This window comes from Jaculus jaculus, chromosome 6, assembly GCF_020740685.1.
Source record: "Jaculus jaculus isolate mJacJac1 chromosome 6, mJacJac1.mat.Y.cur, whole genome shotgun sequence".
NCBI classification, from domain to species: domain Eukaryota; kingdom Metazoa; phylum Chordata; class Mammalia; order Rodentia; family Dipodidae; genus Jaculus; species Jaculus jaculus.
The window spans coordinates 125,346,531-125,356,811 of NC_059107.1; the positions used below are offsets into that span (position 1 = coordinate 125,346,531).

The following is a 10,281-nucleotide window of genomic DNA, read 5'->3' on the forward strand; positions in this document are numbered from 1 at the left end:
TGAGGTTCAAAAGTGTCATGTTTCAATAAAACGGTGGATGAGGATAATGGGTAGGGAAAGGGAAATGAACAACTGAGGGCTGCCAGTGACAATGTGGGTAGAAACCACCAGCAGAAAAGTATGTTAGCTTCTAGGTCAGCATCAGGTACATTGAGGTACATTTCAGACACCCAAGAGAATCTGATAGGCAAAGCGATGGTGTTTGAATTAGAACTTAGAAAGCAGACATGGGTCAGATGTATATCTGAAAAGCCCAAACTTCTTACATTATGTGGGAGATTAACCATAAGAGTAGATGTAATTGACTGTATAAGTTCATAAAATGATAAGAGTAGCAGCTTGAGCTAGCTTTGATGACCTGTACTTTTAACAGTATCAAATTTACTTGAAAAGGGAGGGGATTACCATGGGATATTGTTTACAATCATGGAAGTTGTCAATAAAACTAGGTTAAAATTAAATAAATAAATAAATTTTTTCTTAGTACCTTTACGGTGTGAACATTGCACCTACAGTGAGAGGGTAATAAGAGATTTGAAGGTGTCTAAATGATCAAAATACAATATACATGTATGAAATTATCAAAAAACAAATGGAAAAATATAATCACCATGAAAGTTAGGACCTTTATCTTCTAGTCTGCTTTGGAATGTAGGTGCCTGTTGTAGTTACTTTACATTGCTGGGACATAAGAGCTGACCAAAAGCAGCTAATGGGAGGAATATGTTGATTTTGGCTTATAGTCTTGAGAGGAAGCTTCATGGTGGCAGGAGAAAGTATGGCATGTGCAGAGGATGTAGGTCATCTTTGACACAGCAGGTTCAAAATAGCAGCAAGAGAGTGAGCCTGGCTCTATAAAGCATGAGCTGGCTATAACACCCAAAAGCCCATTTCCAGCAACATGCTTTCTCCAGCAGGGTTCCACCTCCCAAGTTGCCAGCAACTGGGGATCAAGCATGAATTTTTGGAGGGACATCTAATTCAAACCACCATAGTGCCCACTTGCTATGCTATAAGTGCTAATGAAAGTTGGGCATGCAAATGGTCAGAATAACATTGATCTCCCTACTTACTCACCAGTATAGTTCTTCTATATTTTCAAGCCATCTGTTTTTTTTTAATGTGAATGTACATGTATGCGTGTTTATGTGTGTGTGCCAATGTGAATTTATTGATGTCTATGCATGCATGCCATTGTACAAGTGTGGAGACTAGAGGACAACATGGGGTGTTTTGTTCTTTCCTTCCATATTTTAAAACTAGTTTATTTAATTATTTATTTGTTTGAGGAGAGAAGAGAGAGAGACAGAAAAAGAGAGAGGAGAGAGAGAATGAATGAATGTGCCAGGGCCTCCAGCCAGTGCAAACCAATTCAAGAACTGTGTGCTCCCTTGTACATCTGGTTTACATGGGTCCTGGGGAATCAGGCCAGGGTCCTTAGGATGCACAGATGAATGCCTTAACTGCTAAGCCATTTCCCCAGCCCTCCTTTCACAGCATGTTTCTTTATATTCAGCTGTTTGTCTCATGACCAGAAGCGGTTTATGGGAGGGAAGGGCTTTATTTCAGGCTTACAGTTTGGAGGGAAAGTTCATCATGGCAGGGCAGGCATGATATGATCTGTCTTGTAGCATACCTAGGTGGAACTTATCTAATTACTAGGCTTGGAGGTCAGCTAAAAAACTCCAAGGTCCATACTCAGTGACACACCTCTTCCAGAAAGTTTTCATCTCCCAAATTGCCACTAGCTGGGGATGGAGTACAAAGCTGAATCACCAATGCATGAGGTTATAGGAGACACTTTTGCAACCACTGCACCAGACTACCCTTCAGTCTCTGTGCACCTGTGCTTCACACCATGTCCCTGCAGCCTGTGGTCTCTGGGTTCCCAACTGGACTTCCCTGGTGGAAGGCACTAACAACATTAGAAGATGGCATCTTTCCTGCTTGTGAATTTTCTCTTCAACTCTATGTCCTCACTAGTTCCAGAGATTGAGCTCTTAATCAATTTGCCATAAATAGCAACAGGCTTAGACAAACACTTGATATGAAGAAATAACCCAAAAATGTCAAGGTGGATGATAAGCAGCTAGACTTCTGACCAGACTTCCACTATAAGTCTTTGGCAGCCCAGGCTGCAAATACAAAGGGCAGGTTGTAGAGCTGCATGTCTGAATGATAACACCAGTTGGAAAACATGACATTCCATCTTGACCAGAAAGAAAGGAACTGTATAACACTGGCCATTGTTCAGGTGAGACCCTGAAAGCCCAAGTCACGATAGACAGGAATACAGATGAAGTAATGCCACGTAACTCTAGTAAAAATAAAACCAAAATAAATTGCCCAGCAAGGAATAAAAGACTAATTGGAGCAAGATTGATATTCAGCTTCCTGCTTTGGGACAAACATAATCCAAATTTATTTCTATAAGGTGTCATCTTTAAGGGTTTGCACAAAAATGTATTAAAAATAATTACAATTTCTGTACCTTGTGTTTTTAAAAATTAGTGCCCCCTTTTCATATCACATACTGAACAGTAATATTTTTGAAATTTCTTTTTGAACAATAATATTTATTTTTCACATTTTATTTTATTCTTTTGATCTTTTTTCTGGTATCGGAGCATTTATTTATTTTTTTCCAGTTTATAAGCATTTTATTTTTTATTTTTTTGATTTTTAATTATTATTATTTTTTATTAGTTTTCTATTCTGCAAGTACAGGCAGTTTGGTACCATTATTAGGCTCATCCGTGATATACCCCCTCCCCATTGGCCCCTCCTTGTTGAGGTATATGGGTCGTGCATTGTGGAGTTAGCCCACAGGTATTGGTACGATAAATATCTCTGCATATCATGACCCAACATGTGGCTCTGACATTCTTTCCGCCCCCTCTTCCGCATAATTTCCCTGAGCCATGTTGTGTTCAATTTTGGTCTGCTTCAGTGATGAGGTGTTGGGGGTCTGTGGGGCTCTGGCTCTCTGATTTGGTAGGAGTTGATTTTTCTCTGTGTTGGTCTCCTTCCCCCTTGTGCTGGTATCCGGTTCATCAGGAAAACAGCACCCTTGCTTGTTTCGCCAATTTTCCTTAGTTTCAGCCAGGGCCCTTTTGAGGTATGATGGGGTGGCTCTCTCCTTAGGATCTGCATCTATCTGAAAAAGAGAAGCAGATTCTCCAACGGAGAGTAAGTTAGCACCAGAACAAATGAGATAGCCCTTACTTTTTTTATAGAGAGTTTAATAGGTGTAGGCCCTCTTGTAGCCCATGATTGATGGTAGCTTGATATTGGAGAGTGGGCTTATGTTTGGATATGGTTCTGACTTGTTCCCCACTGAGGGGATCAGTTAGCCAAATCAAGAGCAGTTGGTTCCCCACCATGGCTGTGTGCTACTATTGCACTTGTGTGGGCATCACACCAGGTTATTTGCTGCTAAGTAGGTTGGACCATGAGTTGCTTGGACAGATATTGGGCATTTCCCCCAATCGCCCATGTAGCACCTTCTGGCACTAGATAAGCTGACTGTCTGGGGACTGACTCTCTCCTGGCTTCCAGCCATGCCGTTCCACGTGTCAGCCAGCATATGGTGTCTTCAGCAATAGGGTCTTACCACTAACCTTTGGTGGGTCATCAAGTACTCTGACAGAAATCTGTCATTGTTTTAAAAAACCGTGTAGGTTTCTCTGATCAAAAGCTCATTGTGGGTGAGAGCCCCATGCTGGCACTGGGAATTACAGGTCAGTGTCCCCTAAGAAAATGAGGAAAAAGGGTAACTAATATATAGGAGTTAGAGAGGAGAGAGACAGAGGGAGAGGGAGGGAGGGAAGATGTAGAGGATTTAGGTTAGACTTGAACCTACCCTCTCCAGTGTCTTGTGGTTCAGGTATTTCCTGTAAGGGCCTGGTGAAGGTTCAGCCATTTGGTCTGCCTTTTAGGAAGTAGAATTTTATGGTATCATTGCCGTTTGGGTCTAGATTAGTTTTTCCCACACCTTTGATAACTTTCTCCCCCCCTCCCCATCCCTCCTAGTATCTAGTCACATTTTAAAAGCCCTGTTTGTCTTAATATTTTCCTTGTTAAAAATAGAGGGGTATTTGTTATATATATTCTGTTATTATTTGTACTGACTTCTGATGAAGATATTTTGCATTATGCTAACTTCATGTATAGTGTCTTTTCAGAAGATATAATTCTGATTTTATTGATATTTATTCATGGTAATAATAAAAAGTTTGTTTTCGTACATTTGCATATTTGTATGTGGTATGCAGTTTGCATGCATAGATGCATATTTGTAAACTTATGGGTCCATGTATGCTGTTGTTGTGTGTGTGTGTGCATGTTGTAGTTAGAGGACAATGTTGGGCCTCATTGCTCAGGTGTGCCACTAGCCTCTATGAAACAGCGTCTCATGTTGGCCTTGAGCTCATCAATGAAGATAGATTTGGATCTATCTTACTCTGCCTTTCTGACACTGGGATTGCTGGCAAGCACTGTCATGCCCAGAATTTTTGTGGGAGTTCTGGAAATCAAACTTAGGTCCTCATACCTGCAAGGACTGTGCAACCTCCCCAGCTACCTGGAAGTTTTGTTGTTGCTGCTTTTCCTCTCGAACTTAAAGAATCCTCTTAAATTTCACTTATAGAGATAACATTAAATATTTATATGCTAATATTAAAAGAGAGTAAAGTATTATGTACTTGAGGAATAAAAGATATTATCATTCATAAGCTATAAACTTTATAAGACTAGAATATTTATTAGAAATGACCATAGACACTAAAAAAGATGTGATACACAACTGATTTCTTTATTTCAGGCAAGTATTAAAGAACAACTACTATTTCATGCTATCTAAATGATTTGCTTTCTCACAATGTACTATCTATTAATATAAGTTACTCTCTTGAAATTTAATACTGAGAGCTAGTTCTGAGTAATCAACATTAAGCATATGGTATGTTGTAATTTTTTTAAAGTAGTAACTATTTTGCATAAATTTAGTACACTAGACAAATTTAAACCACAAAACCATATTAAATTCCAAGTTTCTTTTCTTTGGAACTATTAAGTATGATCACAATGAGATCTATGTTTATAGTTCATTTGGTAGTGCTTACCTAGCATGCGTGAAAACCTGGATTCTATTCCCTCTCACTCCATGCTATGAACCATGGTGTCACATACCTCCTCACCCAATACTAAGATGCAGGCAGAGTATCAAACTTTGAAGGTTATTCTTGAGTTCAAAACCAGCCTGGTCTACATTGAGCTCTGTCTCCAAAAAGAAAATAGCACAGTGACAATGTATTCTTAAAAGTAAAAAGAACGTTTAATTCTTTCCAATCATTATAAAATGTACATACTAAGACAAATTTAAGAAAATTTTCACCGGGAAAATTGAATGGAATTTCTTGCCTGTGGTTTCCATCTATTCAGATGATGATTATTTAGCTAAAGTACTGAAGCCTAAAGACCCAGATTTAATCCCCCAGGACGCACATAAGCCAGATACACAATTGGCACCTACATATGGAATTCATTTGCAGTGTCTATCTCTCTCTCTCTTTTTTTCTCTCTCTCTCCCTCCATCTCCTTCTCTCAAATAAACAAACAAACAAATAAAATATTTTTAATGAAGCATGCTTAAAATCTTGAGTATTTATTGTTATAATTACTTAAAGATTTCAAATTTAGGTTCATGGAACATAGGTAAGAGAATTTCAGCTACCAAAATTTTTAAATGGAATTATGCCATTCTCTAAGGTTAACCTAATAAAAAAATAGATTATAGTACATAATTTATACATTGGATTTTCTCAAGGCAAGGGGAGTAATCATATGAATAAAGTATAGTAGTCTTGTACTCATGGAGTTTTGCTTTAAGTAAAGTGTTAAAGTGTTAGTCAAAATGAATCATTAAATCCATAATTAGTATTAGTGAAAATGAAGTTAGAACTAAAAATAAATTTGATAAAGAAAGAATACAGTAAAAATTGTTCATAGTTTCTGTGTAAACTTACTCTGTGGGACATCAGACCATTTATTGGTTCATAATTTAGTCAAAGGTTATTTATAAGGAAGAGTTCCAAATTCCTCGAAAGTAATAAAATCATTTCTAGGTCACAATCCCAGGTTGTTTTTGTGTTTTTACAAAGTGAAATGATTTGACAAAAGAGATAATTTAAATTTTCTTCCAAAAGTTTTATTTATTTTATTTATTTAACACTTCATTGACAACTTCCATAAATAGAGACAATATACCATGATCCTTATCCCCACCCAATATTATCCCTTTTCCCCCTTCCAAAACTCCCCATTCACTGAATTCTTTCTTTGGTCCAACTGATCTATCTTCTATTTTGATGCATCATTTTTTTTCCTTCTCTTATGCAGGTCTTGTGTAAGTAGTCAACCACTATGATTCACGAATATAAGGACACTTTGTGTCTGGATGACAGCTTGTAAGCAGTCCTCCCCTTCCTTTGGATTTTATGATCTTTCTGTCATGGTCTCTGAGCCTTGTAGGGTGTGATAGAGATGTCTCACTTAGTGATGAAGACTCCACTGTTGAACCTTTTATCATTCCCTTTGTATCTCATTGCAGCCCTTATTGGGTTGGGAATGTAACACAGTGATAGAGTACTTGTTTACCATCCTCAGTACTACAAAAGAAAAAAAAAGGAACTAAAAAGAAAGAAAGGAATAAAGAACATCTTACCTAACCATCAAGGTCCCAGAAGAATGGGTACATTGTACTGATCTATGCTGGGACACTGATACCAGAACAACTTTTTATAAACTGAATGGCTCAGAAATTGAAGAAGAAACTTAAATAAAGCATGCTTATGGAAACTATTTTATGATATATTAATTATTATTAAAATAATCAGTATCATTTTAATAAATAATAGGTTCATTTTCATAGATTTCATTTAAAGTGCCCTTATATTTTAAACATAAGCACAATGTCTTTGGCTTTCAAAAATAAAAGAAATAGAACCTATAGATTGTGTATAAGATCCCAGCTTTAACACTATATTTCTTCATTGTAAACCCTTCTTCAAGATCTTGGGAAATCAAATCTAGCTGCAAATTCACCGCTACTTACAAAAGTAATACTGAGCAATCAAATCCTCATACCCCTTGTAGAAGAGACTCTCACTCTCTTTTAGAAATATTTTCACAGGAAGAAATTTGCAATGAACCCAGAAAAGCCAAGACACACTGATTTACCAGCTAACTGGCATGCTCTGAATGATGCCATGTTTTGGGGCTCCTTTACAGTAGTTTGGGGTATAGAGACAAGAAGCAATGATCCACTGATCCAAGGCCAGTTGGTGAGTGCTGACTTTTTAAGGATAGAGGGGACACTGGTAATGTACAGACCCATCATGTTCTTGGGAGGAGCAAGGAACCTCTGAAGAAATGCTGCATATTTGTTGGGCAATCCACAAGAAAAGAGAAGATTCCTTCTCCATTCACTCCTCCTCCTGGCCTCTGGGAAGAAATTTAGCCTTTTGAACACTCTTATGATTATCGCCGAAATAGCGTAGCAAGAATCAAGGTCCATAGGTCCTTACTTAACCTTTTTGCTGCTGTCATGAATAGAAGGCATAGAACCCTGGACTACTTGCAATTTCAGAGACTCTGACAAATACAGTGTGTAATATTCACATTTTTTCCAGGGTGGATCTATGAGAGAAGGCTTACTGGAAACTGTTCCTAAAGAAAGAAAGTCTTGCCAGGTGAGGTGGAACATGCCTTTAATTCCAGCACTCGGGAGGCAGAGGCAGTAGGAGGATTGCTGTGAGTTCAAGGCCACCCTTAGAATACATAGTGAATTCCAGGTCAGCTTGGACTACAGTGAGACACATACCTGGAAAAACCAAAAATAAAAAAAAGAAGGAAAGTCTTGGATGGGCAGTTTGGAGTTTGAGACCCAGAGTTCTAAACAACAGGAGAGAATCCAGGTGAACTAAATAAAGTTGATGGTGGTAAACCAGCAGCTCTGACCAGCTGCATACCTGGTTTGATGTCAGTGGGAAGTCCAAATCCATATATTCCATGGGCCTCAGATGCCTTACTGAAGGAGAAATGGGAGAAAACTATTTTTTTAATCAGTTTTATTTAGGAACAGAAGTCAAAACAAGGAACAGAAGATGCCAACCTGCCTTGGCAGGATTAGAATTGGTACCTGATCCAGTTTCATTCACAACCACTGCAGTGCCCCTGCTACCTCCACAATCCAGCACACAACGTAGGTGGGCTGGCCTTTGGGTCAGTCCCTTGAATCCACCTTACAGACCAGAGTCCAACAAAATAATCCATTTTGATTTGAGTATAAAGGATTGTCTGTACAGATCTCAATTCTCATTCTCTCTCTCCCTCCCTCACTCCCTCCCTCTGTCCCTCCCTCCGTCCCTCCCTCCCTCCTTCTCTCTCTCCCTCTCTCTCTCTCTCTCTCTCTCTCTCTCTCTCTCTCTCTCTCTGCCCTGTGATCTATGGATACATGTGAGTTGGGCTGTCCCCTAGTAAGGAAGAACAGAACACGGCTTCATGGCCTGGGTAGTTTTCTGCTTGCCTTCTTGTGCAATGCCTCAGGATACCTTCTCACTTTGATTACATGTGTGATTTTTCTCTGACCTGAGGCTAAAACATGTATATTTCTTCTAAACTCTAGATCTACCATGTGGATATTTCCACTAGACTCTAAGTCTGCTATGTGTGTAACTTCCATAAATTCAGGGTAACCATGGATGAAACTCTCTTTACTAAGCATTTCTCACCAGAATTTCCTGGTGTCTGCTCTGGTACTCTCTGTCTGCTGTTGTGCCTTAAGTCACCACCACTTAATTCCTTAACGTTCTTCCATATGGAAGCTCCCATACAAGTGCAAGCTTCTCCTAAATCTCTCTACCTAAGCTTTTAGATCCTATCTTCCTTGAGCTGGTGACTTTGCTTTGGTCTTTTCCTAAGTCCCAGTTTCTTTTAAATGAATCTCATGAACTATGCTGTGTCACCCACAATGGTGTTTATCTCTACATCTTGTTGCATGAGCATCTTTATATTGTCCTCCATGTGTTTGTGACTGCTTCAGCCTTTTCCTAGATACTAATTTCCCCTAAAATGACCTTAGGAAGTATGATTTCTCTATAAAAAAACTCTTTTTTTTTTTTTTTTTTGATTTTTTGAGGTAGGGTCTTACTCTGGTCCAGGCTGACCTGGAATTAACTCTGTAGTCTCAGGGTGGCCTTGAACTCATGGCAATCCTCCTACCTCTGCCTCCCGAGTGCTGGGATTAAAGGCGTGTGCCACCATGCCCGGCTATAAATAAACTCAATAATTCATAATTAATCCTTCTTGAATCCATTTTTTATCAATTATTTCTTTCAATAGGATAAGAACCCCAAATTGGAATTCATAAGTATGGGAGACCCCTCCTGAACCCCTAAATCCTGTATTACTAAGGCCATGACAGGAGCTTTGTCAGCCTCACCATAGTAGCCATGATGGTACAATTCTCCTTATGGTGACCATGCAGGTCAGCTGAAAGTTGATACAACTTCACCTTATACAGTAAGGGATGCCCTTGAGGTCATGGCTTCATCTCCTTACCAGGAGCTTCTAGGGTTAAGGAAGGGGAGAAGGAAGGTTCATTGTCAAGGAGGCAATGGAGGGCCACACTGCACTCCTCGCTTGGACCCAGTCACAAAAACCCCAGGCTACAGAGAACTCTGAGGATGATGGAAAGGGTCATCCAAAACAGCTTGGCATTTGGCAACAGATTCCAAACCAAGCTCAAAGGACATCCTTCTGTGTGGGAACTCACATCCTGTCCCAACAAACACCAAGAATGGGACAAAAAAGAAAAGACAGGCAGGCAGACCCTAAGTTCTTCCTTTAGAAGATCTCCTGGGCAAAAGCAGGTCTTCTAACTAGTCCTCTTTGCATAAAAACAAAACCAGCAGATGGGGTGAGGCAGCATGCCCTTCCCACTCCCCTCTCCCCACTGTTGGGGACAGCAGGAAACCTTAGTGAAGCTAAGATAATATGAACAGAAGGTAAATTCCAAAACTAGTATCCCATTCAAAAAAAAAAAATCATTAAAAATAAACAGCCTATGAACTTCTTAATCAACTTTTACCAGTTTAATTTCTATAATTATTTTGCATTGTTCTATCAATAAACTCAAATCAAGTAATCGGTCAAAAATTTAAGTTATTGTAATAAGCATTAACCCATCTAAATTTTTGACCTTTTAAATGAGCCTGTAAG

At 39.0% G+C, this 10,281-nt stretch overlaps 1 protein-coding gene across 1 annotated transcript; it reads right to left on the minus strand.

The window, feature by feature from the left end:
* Positions 1 to 7,106: 7,106 nt before the first annotated feature.
* Positions 7,107 to 7,765, minus strand: LOC101603639 (bone morphogenetic protein 15). The gene is given in 3 exon segments (XM_045152245.1): positions 7,107 to 7,605; positions 7,607 to 7,680; positions 7,682 to 7,765. Coding segments are annotated over 3 exon segments (657 nt in total).
* Positions 7,766 to 10,281: the final 2,516 nt, after the last annotated feature.